Raw genomic sequence first — 18,627 nt, forward strand, 5'->3', positions numbered from 1 at the left:
CAATCAAACCCGTACCTCTGCACTGTGAAGTCGACGCGCTAACCACTCGCCCACTGGTGAACATATAAACAGATAATAGACATTTTGGCAGGAAGTGAAGGGAAGTAACAATACTTCCACAGTAAATTACTGAAGCAGTGCAATCAATACAAACCATGGAAGGAAGAGAATAGACTGTTGGGAATAAATTAATAGTTACATGAAACAAGTACGGCATTCAAAGCATTTCATTCATCTCACCAACTAACTTCATGCAGGGTGATGACGGCATGGCTGTCAGTATAAAGCACGTTGTGTTAAGTGAAGTTATTTCGAAATGCAAAAAACAAATTAATGTAATGTTAAATAAAGCTAAATATATTTTTCGAATCTTGTAAATGTTTTGCCATTCACGCTCTGGGTCTCCATGGGGTCACGTGACGTCACGTTGAAGTCGGTCGGTGAAGGTCGCAAGTTGGACCTCCTAGTTCAAAGGGTTGGTCACTATGTTCGGGCACTTCTCCTCGTCGAAAGTCGGAAAACGGAATTTCCAGCTTCCCCGACTGCAGCATAAGCTCAAAATGTACTGCCGTAGTAATGACTCCTTATATGGTATGGAATGTTACGTAAGTGTGATGACGTCAATAAGTCACAAGACCGCGCGAGCTGAGCTGTGTGAGCGAGGACACAAAGTAGCTGCTCTCACTGTGTAACGTCTTCAAAGCTAGCAAGGAGGCACTCGAGGAAGCATGGCCGCCGTGGGCAACGACGGGCAGCACTTGCCGGACGGAAAGGACAGCGCGTTCCTGTGATACCCTTCGCCTTATAGTCTCGGGACGGGAAGAGAGCGCCGTAACACCGAGCTCCTCATCTCCAGTAACCTGCGTCTTACGAGTCACCATTAGTGAGCTCACGTCGGAGCTAAGCTAGCGCGACCGCTAGCTTGGCCGCCTCCGGAGGTGGCATCTGTTTCGTGGGGGATGTTGTCCGTGCTGTCGTACGGGAGACTGGTTGCCAGAGCTGTCATCGGCGGACTCTCGCAGACGGACGGCCGCGACTACAGCCTGGTGACGGCAAGCTGCGGCTTTGGCAAAGATTTCCGTAAAGGCATCCTCAAGAAAGGAATGTGTTATGGGGACGACGCGTGCTTCATCGCCCGACACAAATCTGCCGATGTTTTGGGTGAGTCACAGACTGCATTGTGTTTCTTTATTTCTTGTAGTGCCTTGCTACGGTACGAATGCTTAACAGCAATGTAGTACTGTATAACGAATGTTGTTTTGTCAAAATCCACGTGAAAAGCAAGAGCAGTCACTCAAGAAGCATTTGTCACCTGCGAAATCATGCCAGACCAGTCTAGTCAACGATCTGAAACTGGTCCATTTGAAATTGAAATTGCCATTTGTACCAGTGTTTCCCAAACTCCATTGAGCCAAGGCACAGGCTTTACATTAAAAAAGCCACCAACTAATGATGTGGACAGATGGATCAAGATAACATTCTTCAATTAGTGGAGCCCAGTTTTCAAAGCATACACTGTGAAGCCGCATTTAGCTTCTCTGCTGCACTCAGAATGAGGTGTCAACAGAAGTGAGGTCAGCCCAAAGTGGAAATGCTTTGAAATCCACGTTCAAGGCCATGCTTTTTTCTGCCACATTACAATTTCACGATATGGCCTTTTATTAATTTCAAGAAAGCTACCTTTTACTTCTTTCCTTTGCTTATAAATATCTTATTTTTGGGTCTGTGTAAATGTCCTTTTTTGGGTCTTTGTCTGAATTTATGTTTTCAGTGTCGTAATTTACATGAGAAACCTTTGCTCTCTTTCTTTTAGCGTTGCATGTCTTCAGCTGCTGCATTTGCAGATGCTTATAGGCTTTGTGCCTTTGTTTGCGTGAAGCACATTGAGTTGCCTTGTGTATGAGATGTGCTATTTACATAAATTTGTATTGCTTCCTAAATAATTGAATTCAAAGTATTATACGTGTACATGGATGTCATCCTGTACGAAAACATTCAAACAATATGAGTACATGGCTGGAATCCTCTCTAATGGATTACAGCCAACAATGTTGTCGATATCATGTGCAGAGTGGCCGACAACACAGCAGAACTACCTTAGCAATGACAATGTAGGACACCAACCCACTCCGACTTTTGCTCTCAGTGCCAGCGGGAATACATGGACCAAGTAGGTAATTGCATTGTGCACGGTTTACAGCATGATACAGCATCGAATTGCAAACAATAATGCGAGGCTAATAACCGCAGCCTGTATAGTTTACCGTTCTTTCAATCCCGATGGGTCTCATCCCCACTCCATGTCCGGCCATTCAGGCACAAAATTTTCTGCATCCTGAGCCATTTGGCTTGTACATGTATGGTCCGACATACATCTTGCCCACAAACTCCTCTTCCTCCAACTCTTCAAACACCTGGATCCCCTCAGATAAGTTTGAAACGTCGCTTTCCGAATGGATTTGTACACTTTCCACAGTGAGCCCCGCTATTGTTGTCTTGATGTGACGTCACACTTTCAGGTTTGTCGCTCGTCAGGATCTCACTTTGGGAAAACGATTACTTTGTCGAATTTCTGAAAGAAATTATTTTTTCATGTATTTTGTTTAATTACTTGTGACACAAAAATTTTCTGTTTGCGGTTTTCTAAAATCACTTCACTGTTGACCTTCAATGTTATACAGCACTAATCCGCAACAGTAGTTATCACAAGGCGCTTTCAACATTGAACAAGTCAACTACTCTTCCCATGGATTATACAAATACTGTACTTTATGTACAATTCATAAGAAATCTAGCTGAATCCCACGTGAGCGATTACATGATGATTCAGGCATGAGAAAAAAAAGTCCCTCTCAGGAAGAAAGTTCCATCAGAACCCAAGTTCTGTGTGGCGGCTGACTTCCTCTGCCAGTTGGGTTGAGGTGGAAAAACGGGGTTGAGGGACGGGAAATTGATGGAGACAGTAAACCGGATAGAGGGGTTGAGCAGCCAGGGGAGGGCCGCGAGAACAATTGGCCACGGCAACCGCCGCATTATTAACTCATTCACGCCCAAAGACGTTTTTAAACGTCTTTTCAGACTTGGTCCAGAATTGGCTGGTACTGAATGAGTTACCCGTCATCAGTCCTAGGTGAAAGCTTTTCAACTCTGGCAGGTATGATTTGTTCACTTTCCTGCCATTTATCACACCTTAGTGTGTGGACTCTCACCAAACTTAAATGGGAACTCCTCAGATGAACACACATCCGTTGGAACAAAAATTCAGGTTTATGTTAAAGAGCATAGTTGTACATGTCAAGCCTGCACCCTGGCTTTCGCAGTTGTTGAGATGAATGACTTTGCTGTTGAAGGTCATCTAACATCGCACAGTGACGGTTGTAGTTGCAGTCCTTCTGGAAAACAATGAGAAACGAGTGCAGACGTTACTGTGTAGAAGCAGCCTGCATGGGACCTACTTGCGCCATAAACGCAGATGCAGTCATACAATTGGAGAGTTGAACTTGAACCTGCACATGGTTTGTATTTAAAAAAAAAAAAAAAAAAAAAAAGAGCAGTGTGCTTGGTCAAAGGATTATCCCGCCTTGACACTGAGCGTGTCTACAACCTGACAGATGTAAATGGATAACCACCGTCGTGAACCTTGGGTTTAATCTGCAAGTCGTCTCCAGCCTGCAAATCTGTCTTGTTGCTTAAACAATCACTTGTTCACCCAACACGGGAAGTTGAGAATCAGGAGAGCCTCACAGGAAGATTTTTTTGGGAAGTTTGTTGTAAAGCAGGCCACTGTCTATTTCTGGCAAAGGCTGTGCAGACTCCGGCGCCCTCCATGTATGGTCAGGGAGGTCAATTTTGGGAGTAACAAGGCTGCTTCTTCCTTCTAGGAAAATCTGTTAGTCTTAACATAACACAGCGGATTCTACAACATAGTCTACTGCAGAATGCAGGTTTTTTAAGGGGGGGGGTTAATTATGAATAATAGAAACTGAATTGTTGAATTATTTACATTACATACAGTACAATACATATGTATTTACGTAGCGCTTTCACAACAGCTGCAGCTTTACCGAAAAACGGAACACATTTGTCATACAAGCGTAACAGAAAATTGAACTGCTGGTTGATGAGGTTACCAACATACAAAGGAAGTTTGCTTTTATTCTTTGTAGTCTCATCACTTTGTTTCTCTTTTCCATCACAAAAATTAAATTGACAAAGCCCAACAGTAAATTAGATGCTCAACAAGGTCAAGTCACACCGGATTTTCTCAAGTCTTGCGAGATGCAATTTTGCATGATGCCATCATGATGGTTTGCCCCTCTGTGTGTGCGCGTGTGTGTGACTGTAGGTGTGGCAGATGGAGTAGGAGGCTGGCGAGACTATGGCGTGGACCCGTCGCAATTTTCCAGCACTCTGATGAAGACGTGCGAGCGCCTGGTGAAGGAGGGACGTTTTGTTCCCAGCCACCCCGTCGGAGTCCTCACCACCAGCTATTATGAACTGCTGCAGAACAAAGTGCCGCTGCTCGGTGAGTGGCATTGCACAAACGCAGCATCCTCTTCAGCAATCGTCCGCTGCTTTCAATAATAATCACATTATTCAGTTGAGCACAGTCATATACTTTCTCTCCATGACATCCTCTGCTGGACTATACATATAGTTTGTTCCCTTCTGTGTGAGGTCACCATCCAGGGGGAAGGTGTATATATCATGCATACACCCAACACTTCCTGCTTTACATTGCTTGCGTCACAATAAAAGCAGGGTTTTCAAAATAGGAGTCAAACGAATGATCAAAAGAACCAAAACTTGTCCGAAAGGCAGAGTAGAGTGTTTAAATATATTCAAGGGAGTTTCTTTTTTTTTCTTTTGTGGTAAATGTTCCAAGTAATATTTGAAACAAAGGCAGTTTTATGGTTTATTTAAAATTCATTTTTTTAATGATATTATTGATCTTCAAAGCAAATTGTTTGTTTTTAGTTTGAGTAAAAAGAATATCACAGTGCAAAAAGAAAAAGGCCACGTGGTAGCATCTCTAATCATACTTCGTTTCCATTAAATCTTTTTTGCGTCGTGACGACAATCATCCTCCGCCGTTGCGGCCTCGTCTGACCTTGAGTCTCGCTTGTTCGGTGTGTCTTCCTCTCGGGTTACAGCACCCACCCACCCCTTAAGATTGCATCAAATTCTTTGTGCATTTTGATTGACGACATGTTCTCTGCTTTCAAGCATATCATATGTCTAGACAGTGGGTTGGATGGTGATTGTTACTGTTTTGTTTTGTTTAGGTTTTAAATCACCAGAGCGTGAAATGACCTGCCCGTCCGTGTTCTGTTCCACAGTCGCTTCCCGCTTTGCTTCCTGACAAAGATCTGTGCTAAAACATGTAATATGAGATGCTGAGAAGCAGTACTTTTCCGCCTCGTGATCACATGTGCAGTATTGTGCCCTTCCATCGCAGCTAATTCGATGTTCTTTTGAGCCGTCGCGTGCCTTGTATCGTGGTTGGGCAGGGAATGTAATGCAGACGGGGGGTGAGTCATAAGCGAGGCTTTTTGAAGGTTGGTCCCAGAGAACACATTTCGATGTGTTCGTAAATGAGTCACCAGAAGGGTGTGGCTGGCTGTCGCCTTGTCTCAACCGCAGACTCGTGTTTCGTTGAACTTCCAGAATGGTGAAATTGCGCATTCTCACACGATGCTGATTAGTGTTTGTAAAATCATTCCAGCGAAGAAGCAGGACAGGGACTCATAATGTGTTTCCATCACAATGTTTAAAGGACCTTTATCGTGCTATTTTAAGCTTCAGAGAGGGTTTGGTCTCTGTTAATTATGTTGGCTACTGCCATGGCTTTTTACTGTGTAGTGCAGGGGTGACCATCCTTTTTTGATAGAAGTTCTACTTTTCAAGCCAACCAACCTTCCGTGATCGACTGTGACCGCACGCGTACGCAGGCGCGCGCGCGCCATGATGAGCAACAGCCATGACGCTCCCTGACACGAACAAAACAGAAAAATCAAGTAGATACAAGAGTTCGTGAAAAGGAAATCACCGCCTACCTTAGTGGGAGACCTGGGACGCACTTTTGCAGAGTGTTAAATGCGTGAACATCGCTTTCCTAACTCACTTGCACCGTTTTAAAATACTTCTTCCGGGCACTCCATATTAGCATGCTTTGCCAGTGCCATCGCTGAATTACAGATGAAATGACATGATGACATCACGTCAATTGAATTGGTTGTGACCACTCGCCATCTCACCTATCCTGAGTCTGATGTTGCTGACCGTGGTCCAAGGAATGCTCAGGGAGTTTGTGTGAATGATCAGACGCATGGACAGTTAGAGGGAACATTGCACTTGTATCCCTCCTTGGTTGCCTAGGGTGGAACTTTGTTCCAACTGTAAGCAGAAGTTCCAACCCGGCCGGTATCATATGAGTTCATAAAAGTTCATGGCTTCAGGTTCTACTGCCTAAGCTAATAATCAGAAAAAAAATTGGTCTAGTTGCATAGGATTTACAAGTACAAGAATCAACCATCATAATGTTGCCTCATAAAGAAAGCATTGGATTCATCCTCTTCAGATAAGTTGGAGATGAGAAATGCTCACTTAGCGAAGAAACACAGATAGATCATGTCGGTTCTTGTAATATTTGCTTTGTAACAGTGTTTTCTTGGTGCGTGCATGTCTGTCTGTGTCTGTTTCTGCAGGCAGTAGCACAGCCTGCATCGTGGTGTTGGACCGCCAGAGTCACCGGCTGCACACGGCCAACTTGGGGGACTCGGGCTTCCTGGTGGTTCGCGGGGGGGAGGTCGTCCACCGCTCCGATGAGCAACAACATTACTTCAACACGCCCTTCCAACTGTCCATCGCTCCTCCCGAGGCCGAGGGGGCCGTCCTCAGTGACAGGTACGCGCAAAGAGGTGCACTCGGGACAACTCACCGTGACATCGCAACAACAGTAAACCTGATCCCTGCCACCGACTGAGCTCTTGTCCAGCTCACTCGGTGCAAATCATAACCATCGGAGCAAAATCCATATGGCGACGTCCATTTGGGTCATCATCGCCTGGCCCCCTCTCCAGATCAGGGAGGAGGAGGGGCAAGTACGAACAGAGGAAACAGCAGTGCAAACAGGCAACAGAGTTGAACAAAATGCAAGAGTATACAAATGAGTCTTAAGTTAGCTTTTAAGCATTTCAGCTGAGGTAGCTGCTCTAAATTGCGGGGGGGAGGGCATTGCAGAGCACTGGAACCCGCCGACTTTTTTTTGGCTCTCTGAATCCCTCAAAGACCAGCGTGTTGTGAACGGAGAGTTCGGGGTGGAACACACGGTGTGACTAAGTCAACGACATAGAAAGGTGCTAAGCCGTGTACGATTTTATAAATAAATCGCATAAGCTTGAAATCGCATCTCAGATGAACCGTGAGAACGTGCAAAACTCCACACAGGAAGGCTGGAGACTGGATCCGAAACTTGGACCGCTGCACTGTGAGCTGGACATGCGAACCAATTCAGCCCTTTTCTTTATCATACACCTGACAATTACTCCTTTCAAAAAAAAGCATTTTTTTAACCAACCCGCTCTAAAAGCTAATTAAAACTACTGAAAATGAAATAAAAATTACAATGTAAAATTCCAAACTATTTAGTAGTCAGCAGGTACTCAAATTAAACATGTCACGAACTGAAGGGAAAAAAATACAAAAAAACCCCCCAAAAAAACCTTTTGATGTGTATCTGGCAGCACCAGCACAAACAAAGTTTTTGCCATGGTTTCAGTTTCATATCACCAACTTATGATTTTAAAATGATCTCTTCAGGTCATCGGTAGTTGCTTGCATGCTGCCACCCACAAATATCTTTGCGTCTACTTTATAAATCTGAATTGACCCATGCTGAGTTTAAGCAGATTTGCCCGCTGAAATGTGCACAGGGGTTCAGACATAAACAAAGAAACACAAATTCCTCCGTGGTTGCTCCGTGACCAGCTCTTAGCAAAACAGGTTTGTTCCTCACGCAATGTTTTGTCAATGTACTCTTGTGGTGAGTGTGCCGGAACAGACGATCGGGGTCCACGTGCTGCCGTGTCCCATTGGCTCGGCGTGCCAAAGCAGCAGCGGCAGCGCTCTACTGTATATGCCAGAACGGGCTTTGGACGCTCGCCATGCTTTCCCTCTCGCCGGGTCAAAGTCTGACAGGCCAAGTCCCCACAACCAGTCCAGTCGAGAATCGTGCTGATTGGTTGGAGATAAAAGTGCCACAAGTTATTTTGTTTTGACGTCTTACAAAGGATTAACTCTTTTAATCATTAAAGATGTTGCAATGTGGTATTGACCCTGCATACCCCCCAAAAAACCTTCCAGTAATAGTAAAATATAATGACAGGAGTTAGCGGTCCAGTGAGTTTGTTAAGACAAAGGGCTTTGTAAGACTCAAGCGTGTGATTTGCATTGGGGCCTCTTGTTGCTACCTCCTTTGGGGGCTTTAACGCTGGCAGACTATTTTTGGGAAGAGTTCCTGTCGTGTGAACATGCACAGTTCCTAGTCAAGTACATTATATAAAAATTTTTGTTTGGCAGCTCAGGGGAAAAGTGCTCACAACTGTGATGATGGTGTGGTAAAAAAAAAAAAGAAAAAGTTATCAATGTACGCTGAAAATAAAAGATCAATTAGCAATGCACGCAGTTTTGCCTGCCTGACTCAGCCGTGCGTGCACATCCGCAGCCCGGACGCAGCCGACAGCTCTTCCTTTGACGTCCAGCTGGGTGACATCATCCTCACTGCCACCGATGGCCTGTTTGACAACATGCCTGACTACATGATCCTGCAGGAGCTGAAGAAACTCAAGGTGAGCAGGCTGAACGCGCAGTGCCGCGATAGGCCACAGAGGCCGCGCTTCCATTTCTTGTTTTCCTTTGTGCTCAGAGCGCCAACTATGAGAGCATTCAGCAGACTGCCCGCAGTATTGCGGAGCAGGCCCACGACCTGGCCTACGACCCCAATTACATGTCACCTTTTGCACAGTTTGCCTGTGACAACGGACTCAACGTTCGAGGTGAGTGTGTCCAAAATGAGACACCCTAAAAATGGTGGCACTTGTAATCGCAGACCTATGGATTGACCCACAATTGAACACGGAAATTGATTTGGTCATTTAGATTCATGTGTTGTTAAAAAAAAAAAAAAAAAAAAAAAGCTATAAATAAATAGATATTTCATGGTTCCGCATCTAATGTCAATTATTTTTGCTGTGTGTATCCAGGAGGGAAGCCAGATGACATAACAGTGCTGTTGTCCATAGTGGCAGAATACACTGACTAGGTTCAACACTAGACTGTGACTGGATGGACTGCTTTGTCTCCTGCTGGACAGGATGAAGGATTCAGGATGTCAGATGTTTTGTTTTTTTTCCCTCCCAACATGCCGCAGCTGTTCTTTACCCCAAACCTTAGCTGACCAGGTGGATGTAAAAACAGCAGCAGGCCCTAAAAAAACAACTTTGCAAACTGCAATGCTCCCTCTGTAATTTTTGTGCGAGCGATAGAAGTCACATGATGAAACGTTTTTGAGTGTTTAGGCAGACCGGGGGGGGGGTTGGACTTTTGAAAATGTTCGAGCGGCCCCGTTCTGGGCTGCCAGAAGGGAAGTTTACGCTTCATTCTTTCTGTTGAGAAAGGTGCTTGCACATGGTGCGGCATCCTTCAGGCTGGTTAAATGGATGCGTGATTCTTAGCAAATTTTATACATGGATGCAGAGAGCAGATGTTTTATAGTTTGTCGTCCTTGTATCTTTGCAAAAAAAAAACAACCTTCCTTCCTGGGGCAGGTTGAAACATTTGATTTTGTGAACTGCAGCTGCCTTTCATAGATACGTAATATTTAATACAGCGAGGCTCTGACATAATCACTTTCTATTCCATCAAACGTGGTCTCCCTTTAATCCCACTGCTGCTGTGATTGTGGTGTTCGTTTGTGGGTATGCGGAGAAATTGTGGCAAATTGTATGAAGAGGATGTGAACGCTGAAGGCCCCGCACTGGTCACTAATGGTGTGGAGGCTTTAAACGCACAACGCTGAAGACTCATGGGAAAAAGCAAGTGTATTATTATTTTTTTAACTTTATTTAACCAGATAGTTGACTTAAAACATCACAGTCGGCATTTTCTATTTGTTCCCAGGGCACCATAAGATGTTTCTTTTTACATGCGTTACATATTTTAGATAATGAATTTGCTGCACCTTTTTAGTCAATTCTTTCTGTGTTGTGTGATAATGACGTGCCTTGTATCAGCTGTTGATACTGGCACACATAATTCCTCGAAAATATTCTTTCTGTGCCAGTTTGTGAGCACGAAGCGTCAAAACTGCAAGTAGCCATGAGATTAAAATGTCCTCGTCTTGCCCCACTTGTCTTAAATAAATGAAGTTTTACCAATACGATATGTACTTTCTGAAAATTAACTTTGCTCAAGTCGGTCACAAGCTATGAGGAAGAGTGATCAAGCCATCTGGGTAAGATTACAAGATTGCACTAAAGGAAATTGGAAGACAAAAGGGAGGCAGAATAAAGCAAAGCAGTGAATGCCATGTTGAAAAGCATTGCAACGTGTCTGGAGGACAATTTTAAGTAGCCTTAATGTGACCAAGCAATTTTTCCCGTCGGGTGGTACGGCTACGCCGGACAATGGAGCAATTGTTGCTTCCCGCCCAGAAGAACTTTTCATCGTCCTCTAGACAAACGAGCGCATGTCTGTATATTTTGGGTGTACACGTCAATGCAGATCTGCTGTACAATATTGAAATAAAAATAATGGTATTTATTGATATTGAGGCATGACTGTGATGTGTTTCAGTTGCAGACACACAAAAACATACACTCTTAATCTCAACATTTATCTTTTACTGTTCAATGCTTTGAATTTCATAAGCAATAAATAACCCAAGCAAATTTAATAACTACATCCTTGAAAGAATCTGAGTGAACAAGGTGGTTTGAGATCAATAAATATTAGGACTGTGAACAACTAGACAAAGGAATTAACTTACAATAAATACATTTAGGGAACACTTTTTCCCCCTTTTTTTTTAGTACTCGGGGCTTCTTGCCGAGTATTTGTCCTCCTCCATGTCACTGTCACAAGCCAAAACAGTCACACACTCGTCTTCCTGCTCTGATGACAATCCCCGGAACAGGAGGGAGCAGATCTTAGGAAGCAAAACGTTTGTTAATGCAACCGATGCAATTCAACATGTCAAAGGGACTTTGCACTGTCACACCTGTCAAGTCAGCACAGTGCAGCACAGCATAGCAGACAGAAAAAAACCACACATGGAATTCCACAGCCAATATGACTCTCACATCTCAACGATTGCATTAGAATCTAACTTTGCTGTTAACAGAATTAATTTATTCAGCAGTAATTTCAAGGTGCTCAAGAGTTGGGTCATTCACACCATAATAGTCCGTCTACCACAAGTGTACTGAATTGTGACCCTCAATCACAATGTGAGCCAAAACCGGATGTGACTCAGTTTACTGTTTCACATTGGATTTTCATGTGGGTGATGAGATGTGCTGCAGTTTCCCTCATGTGCTATTGGGAACACTTACCGCGGAGGAAGCGGGACTCGCAGTCGCACAGGGGTTGCCAAGTCGAAGAAGCTTGCGGTTATGAAGCTCCAGCAAAGGGGTTGACGGAATGGTGGGGCTGCCCTGGCTGGATGCAACCATTTTCATGCCAGCACAATGACTGAGGCGTTGATCTCTGGCTGCAGCATCTGTACGCCTGTCAACTCAAACATGTTTCTTGTTGAACGACAGGAATGTTTTTGTAAAGAATATCATCAAATCAGGGCATTCAATGAAATTGTCTTTGTTCACATTTTCAAACATTTGTGTGCTGGTTATGTTGAGTTTTGTCAGCTGATGCACAGGCACTGTGCATTAAACTCAGAACATGTCTTGAGAGAATAAGCAAACATGACGATATGAGTGCAAATGGCCAAGAAGAGAACACGGACGGTTTCTGTGATATTACGGCAAACTGGAAACGCGTATTAGAAAAGAAAGACAAAAAAGATCTGGTACCATTTTTACAAGAGGTGAACCTTATTACAGAAAGTATTTTTACATATGAATGCTGTTAAAAGGGCAACATTTAAAAGCATTTTCAAACAAAAGTCTTTAAGACATTTACAAATCCCAGATTTCCTCCCACATTCCATAAAAAAACCCATACAGGGCAGGTTAACGGAACACTCTAAATTTTCCCTAAGTTTGTGAGCGCGAATGTTTGTCGATACATGTAACCAGTTCAGGGTGTACCGCGCCTACTGCCCGAACACAGCTGGTTTAGGCTCCAGCAAGCCCACGACCCCTGTGAGGATAAACAGATTAGAAAATGGATGGATGAGCGAGATGTAGGTTCATCTAGTTATTGACACACCTTAATTGAACTGTTGTCATTTAGGGACATTGAGAAATAACGTCTGCATAGCTATGAAAGCCAACATTTGGATTCTGAAAAATTTGACCCAAGGGTAGCATATACAGGCTTAACATAAGGGGTCTAAGAGTGACCCTTGAGGGACCCCAGGTCATGGCCATTCGATCAGACTTCGATTGCTAGGTAGACTCTGTGTAGTCTAAACAGTATAAATACAGGTTTACAGCAAGGTGTAACTAGATAAAATATTTGTATTATTTATTTGCATATTATTCGTCACTGGCGGCCCGGTGGTCCAGTGGTTAGCGCGTCGACCTCATAGTGCAGAGGTACCATTCCAGCTCCGGCCTCCCTGTGTGGAGTTTGCATGTTCTCCCCGGGCCCGCGTGGGTTCTCTCCGGGTACTCTGGTTTCCTCCCACAATCCAAAAACATGCATGGCAGGCTGATTGAACACTCTAAATTGTCCCTAGGTGTGAGTGTGAGCGTGGATGGTTGTTCATCTGTGTGTGCCCTGCAATTGGCTGGCAACCGGTTCAGGGTGTCCCCTGCCTACTGCCCGAAGACGGCTGGGATAGGCTCCAGCACCCCCCCGTGACCTTTGTGAGGATAAAGCGGATCGGAAAATGGATGGATTATTTGTCGCTGTCACTGTCCCGTGACGCTTGTAGGGTTACGTACATGTGCGCAATTTGGGCATTTTACTGCTCCTTGGAAGTAAACACAACCTAACTGGATGTGTTTCATTTGAAATGTACATATCCACAAAAATCGGCTCTCTGCATTGTAGCAGAATTGGCTCCTTAAGCGTGGAGTTTAAATCAAGCCTAAGGTGGAGAGCCGAGTGGGGGATTACGTGCAGTCAACCTTCCAGCACAGGCCCGTCAATGTGCTCTACTTGTCTCCTTCACAGACGCAAGGCTGGCTGTAACACTACACCGACTTAAGAATCTAAAAGGAGCCAATGAGAGCCAAGTAGCATGACTGGGTGCCAGGAGAGAGGCTCAGGTAAAGCCCAGTGGGAAGATTGTATTAAACTGCTAATACGCAATCGCAGCAGACCTCGACCAACAACGGTGAGATCTCTCTGAGTGTCACAAATATCGCACGTAGAGTTTCATGGTAGTTTCTTTTCATCATACCTCGGTGAATTTGGGTCTGGGGTATTTGTTGGTTGGGCGGGACCTCCGCTGTCAATCAAGGTAGCCAGCACCAAAGTGGCCTCCAGGACCGTGTCCTCCACAGAAAAGCACACAGGCCTATAAATACGGAACAATGGCTGTACTGAGAGTCACAGATATACACGTAAAAACAGAACATACATTATTTTAGCCAGAGTGTATTTAAATGAGTACAAAAAGAGTGCATTATTTTGTCATGTGTTGTGTCAAGACTCACTTTCCTGCAGCATCAAATTGGACTGAAACTGCTAGGCATTGCATTTCCGCAAAAGAGAGAAAAGCCTTAAAAGACAAAAAGGTACAATATGTCATGGCTTGTCATTTAAGAGCACATGCGATAGATCTGACATAAAAAAAGAGAAACGCAGACAAAGAGCAAACTGGCAGTCAGACACATTCCAAGATTACATTCGGGACGGACGCAAGTTGTGGGCGTTAATGCAGGTCAAGTCTGCTTAATTGGACTAACGCCGTGGCCGTTTAGCCACATTTCCAGAGGGCCAATCAAGTACTTTTGTGTTTTCAAAGTCAAGTTCACTTGTGCTATTTGGATTCTGTTACAAATAATTCACTATGTACAAGGGCTGAACATTTCATCGAATTCAAATCGACTTCGCAGTGTAGCAAAATTGAAATTTCAAATTGCAAAAGGTAGCAATTTGAAACAAAACAAAAACGTCTGCTTCATTCCAGTCAGCTTTATTATTTGTAGACATTGTATAGTCTATTTGTAGATATCTACAGTATCTATATAAGTTCAGTGCTTAAGTGCAGTCCAAAAAACAAGAAAACTTGAAGTGATAAAGCCACTAATTTGTTTGGATTGCTGTTGTAATCTGATTTATGTTTTAGTGATTTATGTTTATGCCAAACTTGTTTTGTAGAATTTCAAGGAACTATAGAATCATTTTTTGTGAAGAGATGGTGATACTTGCCACAATAAATTTGCCAACCACTCCTCTACACTGTATGTGCCCTGTGACTGAATGGCCTGTGGTCTCGCTCTAAATCATTTGTAATAGGCTGCAACTTGCATCAAGCCAAATGAGGACGAGCAGCATAGAAAAAGGATGAAGGCATGTGTAATAGTATCACTTAAGCGACAGTAACTTCTATGACAAACCTGGCAGCATACTGTAATGCAGCGAGCCAATCACATGCACATACCGCACCCACAGCCAAACATTTGACTCTCATGTGACGGGCGTCCACAAATAGCCGCGTTACCCTCAGTTCCTTCAGACAGAAGGTTATGGCCGAGTCCTCTCCGGACAGAAAATAGTCAAACTCGTCAGGGTGTAAGGCCATCTCGGTGTACGTCAACTTCATGCGATCTGCGACAGAAGCGCAGCCAATTGCAGTCAACCCTGTGCGTCAATCTGATCACTCACATGAAGTCATCATCGAGTGATCATTTTACAATATGACTTCCTCAAGAGGGCCAGCGATAGACCGCCATGTAACATTAGCTCACCATTTCTTCCATCATGGTAATTCCTCAGACTGACTCGGAGAGGAGTTATGGAGAGGGTGACTTCCTCCTGAGATCTTTGGAAATGCATCACCATACTCGCAAGAAGCCTGCAGAGAATAGCAAAAGAAATTGATTACATATGACAAGCACAGGACGTTTTGTTTAATGCTGCTGCTGACTTCCACAATTAATGTGATGATGATTTGCCAGTTTCTGAAGCTTTGTTATTGTGATTTTTAAAGGGGAAGTCAAGTGAAAAGTTTTCAATGTTCAATGCACCTCCACTAGTCTGAATGCAGCTTTCTGCTTCATATTGCATTTGTGGAATATGAATTAAGCGGCAAAATCTACCCGTTTTAATCCATCTCAGGGGTCGACTGAAAATGACATCATGGTTGTTCGGGGCTCAGGTAAGGAACACGATTGGTAGCGCTCTAGAGTGGTTTAGATTCTATTTGGCTGACAGAACTTTTTGTGTTAGCTTTGGTTGCTCTGATTCCCCCACAGGGTTCAATTCTGGGAACTCCCTTTGAGTTAAATGGTCACAGGCGTGGTGGAGCCTATCCCAACTGTCTTTGGGCAGTAGGTGGGGTATACAGACGCTCCCCGATTTACGAACATTCGAATTACGAACAACGGTACATACGAACATTTTTGCGGGTACAGGTATGTCGAAAAATGTTCTCGGACAGAGATGCTGTAAGTTAGATTTTGTATTGCGCGCCTTTTTCCAAGTACTGTAGTGCTTCTTTCCGCCGCTAATACCGACGTGAGCCGCTGTGAGAGGAGGAGGAGGAGAAGGAAACGCCTGTCCCCATGAAGAAATTCGAGACGGAACTCTTGGCCGAGGGGTTTTCGCTCATAGATAAAGCCATCGCACTCTTCGAGCAGCAAGACCCAAATATTGAACGTTGCACAAAGTTTGCAAATCAAATGAATGATGCCATACAGTGCTACTGCATCATTTATGATGAGAAAAAGAAGAAAACTGTGCAATCGTCGTTAGATCGCTTCTTTCGGCCAGTTTCTACTACACCCTCCAAGGAAGATACTCGTCAACCCTCATCTTCTTCTCCTGGACCCTCAACTTCTTCCTTCATTGATGTTACGGAGGAGGAAGTAACTCTTGAAGCCCATTCCAGCTGCGACGAAGACCCTCTCGGCCCCATGATATAAAATCCTCCTCTTCCTTCTCCTCCCCCTCCATCATCTCCTTAAAAGCCTTCGAGTACATCTTCCAAAAGTAAGTTAAACTTCATTTTATTATACTTATATAAACCTTAAACATACTTATATAAGCCTTAAACGTACATTCCATACAAAATATAGCACTGAAGCAACTTACGAACGAATTCAGCTAACGAACGATCCTTCGGAACGTATCTCGTTCGTATGCTGGGGAGCGTCTGTACACCGAACTGGTTGCCAGCCAATCGCAGGGCACACTTAGACAAACAACCATCCAAAAAACTAATCCTGCAGACTTGGCCCCCCTGGCTCCTTATCTAAAGCCAACAGTCTCGTACTTAGGTCTTAAACTGGACAGTGATTTTAAATTGGACCGGCAAATCGGTGCTGTTGTTAAATTCAGCTTCTTTGATCTAGATAGATAGATAGATAGATAGATAGATAGATAGATAGATAGATAGATAGATAGATAGATAGATATTTAGAGCACAGACAGACAGAAGTGCTTGCCTAGCAGGACCCTTTAGCACATTGGAACAGAGATGAGAGTCAAACACAGCCTGTAGAGCTCCACTCTCCTGGTAATATATGTTGTGGGTTTTTGTGATTCCTAGGGAAAAAAGATACCCAAAACTAAGTGAGAAGACAGTGCCACCGCGTGGTGAAAACTTGAACTAATGGCATAAAAGAGACGATATCCCACCGTGCCGACAGACAAACTGTATCATTACTGTGTCTTTGTGGGGGCTGAATGATATCTGACATCGCTCCACATTACGCTCAATTGAAGTCAAGCATCGGAAAAGTGGTAGCAGAGACTTTAAAGCAAATTGAAAACAAAAAACAGCAATTCTATCAATCTTGGTAGGGATATATGAATGTTTTCAATCGACCCTTTCTTATGTAGTTGCGTTACCTTGATTTGTAGCTTGCATTTAATGGATTCACTGGCCTGCGCTGATGCCAGGCTGTAGTTGTGGAAGAACATTGGTGAGAAGGAGAAGCAGACATATGCAGACTGAGATGAATTCACTGATCTCAAAGCCAGCTGTTTATAAAGAAATAAAAATACGTTGAATATTTATACCGAAAGAAAAAGATAAGACAAGCCAGCTATTCTCGAGACCCACTTACCCCTTTAACCGTGGGATCCAACCACAGCCCATGTCCAATTCGTGAAAGGGCATGAATGGCCTTTCCAAAAACTGGAATACATATTAAGTCAGTAGTGTTTTTTGTTTTTTTTTTAATCAGTTTTCTGTGAGTCAGCTAAGTAGTAAGCTACACTACAAAATGGAATTAAAACGCGAGCTCGTATGATTGATGTCGTGATAGCATGTTCACACGAGCAAGAGTTAACTTGCTAATTTAAGGATACAGTAGCTTGTAGAAAAGATAGCATAAGAACAGAACTTAAAAGAAAGCAGCTACAACTCCATTTGAATAAATTAAATCCACATTTGGCAACTGAAGTCCAGTATTTAACTCGCTTTGACAAAATATTACCTTTTATACAGTGTCCTTCAAGAGTGCAGTTCATTTTCACAGAATGACTGCTTGCAGACTCAAGAGACAATCAAAAGTGAATTGGAACATGACTTTAACCATGAGTTAAAAACAAGGTATTTCCGAATCATCTCTATTTTTATGTTAATATTATATATATATATATATATAATATATATATATATTTTACTTTGAAAATACATGCGGAAAGAATTGCAGCATGTACTGTATTAGCATTGGCGAAGTCAGAAAATATTTTAGCTCCAGAGTATTAAGGATAGCAACCACATTGAACACCAGTTATCTGTAAATATATTTGCTTGAATTCTAAAGATAATACTCAATTTGTATACTCGGAGTGATCCCCCTCCCAATGTTGGGAGGAGTTATTGCATCAAATTAATTTGAATCTTGCAAAGCATGAACATTTGTATCACAAACATTGGAAAGAATATTGATGCCATTTGTGAATATCCTGGAATATAAACAAATAAAATATTGATAAATATCACTCTGAATAAAATTTTGTTGAAAATGGCACTCCACGAAAAAAGATATTTTATTCATTCAGGGAGGGAAATTATATAAAAATAACAAAATACAATAATTTGCAGCTCCTTTTCAACATATGTTCAATTGAATACACTATGAAGGCAAGATATTTAATGTTCAAACAGACAAACAATTGTTTTGTTGCAAAAAGGTTGCTGTGGATGGTACACCCCACTCAAGGTGCATGTCTGGGGCATGTTGGCCCCACCCTCTGCACGCCCCTGCCTGTGACAAGCATCAAGTTTTATTTTTTTTTGTGGGGGGGGGGGCGCTGTGGCAA

General features: G+C 43.3%; 2 protein-coding genes across 3 annotated transcripts; one reads left to right on the top strand and one right to left on the bottom strand.

The window, feature by feature from the left end:
* Window positions 1-484: 484 nt before the first annotated feature.
* On the top strand, window positions 485-10,825 carry pptc7a (protein phosphatase targeting COQ7 a). The gene is made up of 6 exons (XM_019885275.1): window positions 485-1,161; window positions 4,346-4,525; window positions 6,708-6,906; window positions 8,726-8,849; window positions 8,927-9,056; window positions 9,264-10,825. Exons 1-6 carry the CDS (start codon window positions 960-962, stop codon window positions 9,320-9,322), a joined length of 894 nt encoding a protein of 297 aa, XP_019740834.1. The 5' UTR covers window positions 485-959; the 3' UTR covers window positions 9,323-10,825.
* Window positions 10,798-17,896, bottom strand: rad9b (RAD9 checkpoint clamp component B). 2 transcript variants are annotated; one of them, XM_019885273.1, is made up of 11 exons: window positions 17,796-17,896; window positions 17,424-17,494; window positions 17,206-17,337; window positions 16,993-17,107; window positions 16,800-16,899; window positions 15,102-15,208; window positions 14,855-14,961; window positions 13,845-13,909; window positions 13,589-13,705; window positions 11,613-11,787; window positions 10,798-11,206 (listed from the first exon to the last, which is right to left on the bottom strand). In XM_019885273.1, the coding sequence occupies exons 1-11, from the start codon at window positions 17,827-17,829 to the stop codon at window positions 11,087-11,089; spliced, it is 1,143 nt and encodes a 380-aa protein (XP_019740832.1). In that variant the 5' UTR covers window positions 17,830-17,896; the 3' UTR covers window positions 10,798-11,086. The 2 variants fall into 2 exon arrangements, with proteins under 2 accessions (XP_019740832.1, XP_019740833.1); XM_019885274.1 differs by lacking the exon at window positions 17,796-17,896 and having other exon boundaries at window positions 17,206-17,257; window positions 17,424-17,779.
* Between the last annotated feature and the right edge of the window lie 731 nt (window positions 17,897-18,627).

This window comes from Hippocampus comes, unplaced genomic scaffold (genome assembly GCF_001891065.2).
Source record: "Hippocampus comes isolate QL1 unplaced genomic scaffold, H_comes_QL1_v1.1 scaffold45, whole genome shotgun sequence".
Classification (NCBI taxonomy): Eukaryota; Metazoa; Chordata; class Actinopteri; order Syngnathiformes; family Syngnathidae; genus Hippocampus; species Hippocampus comes.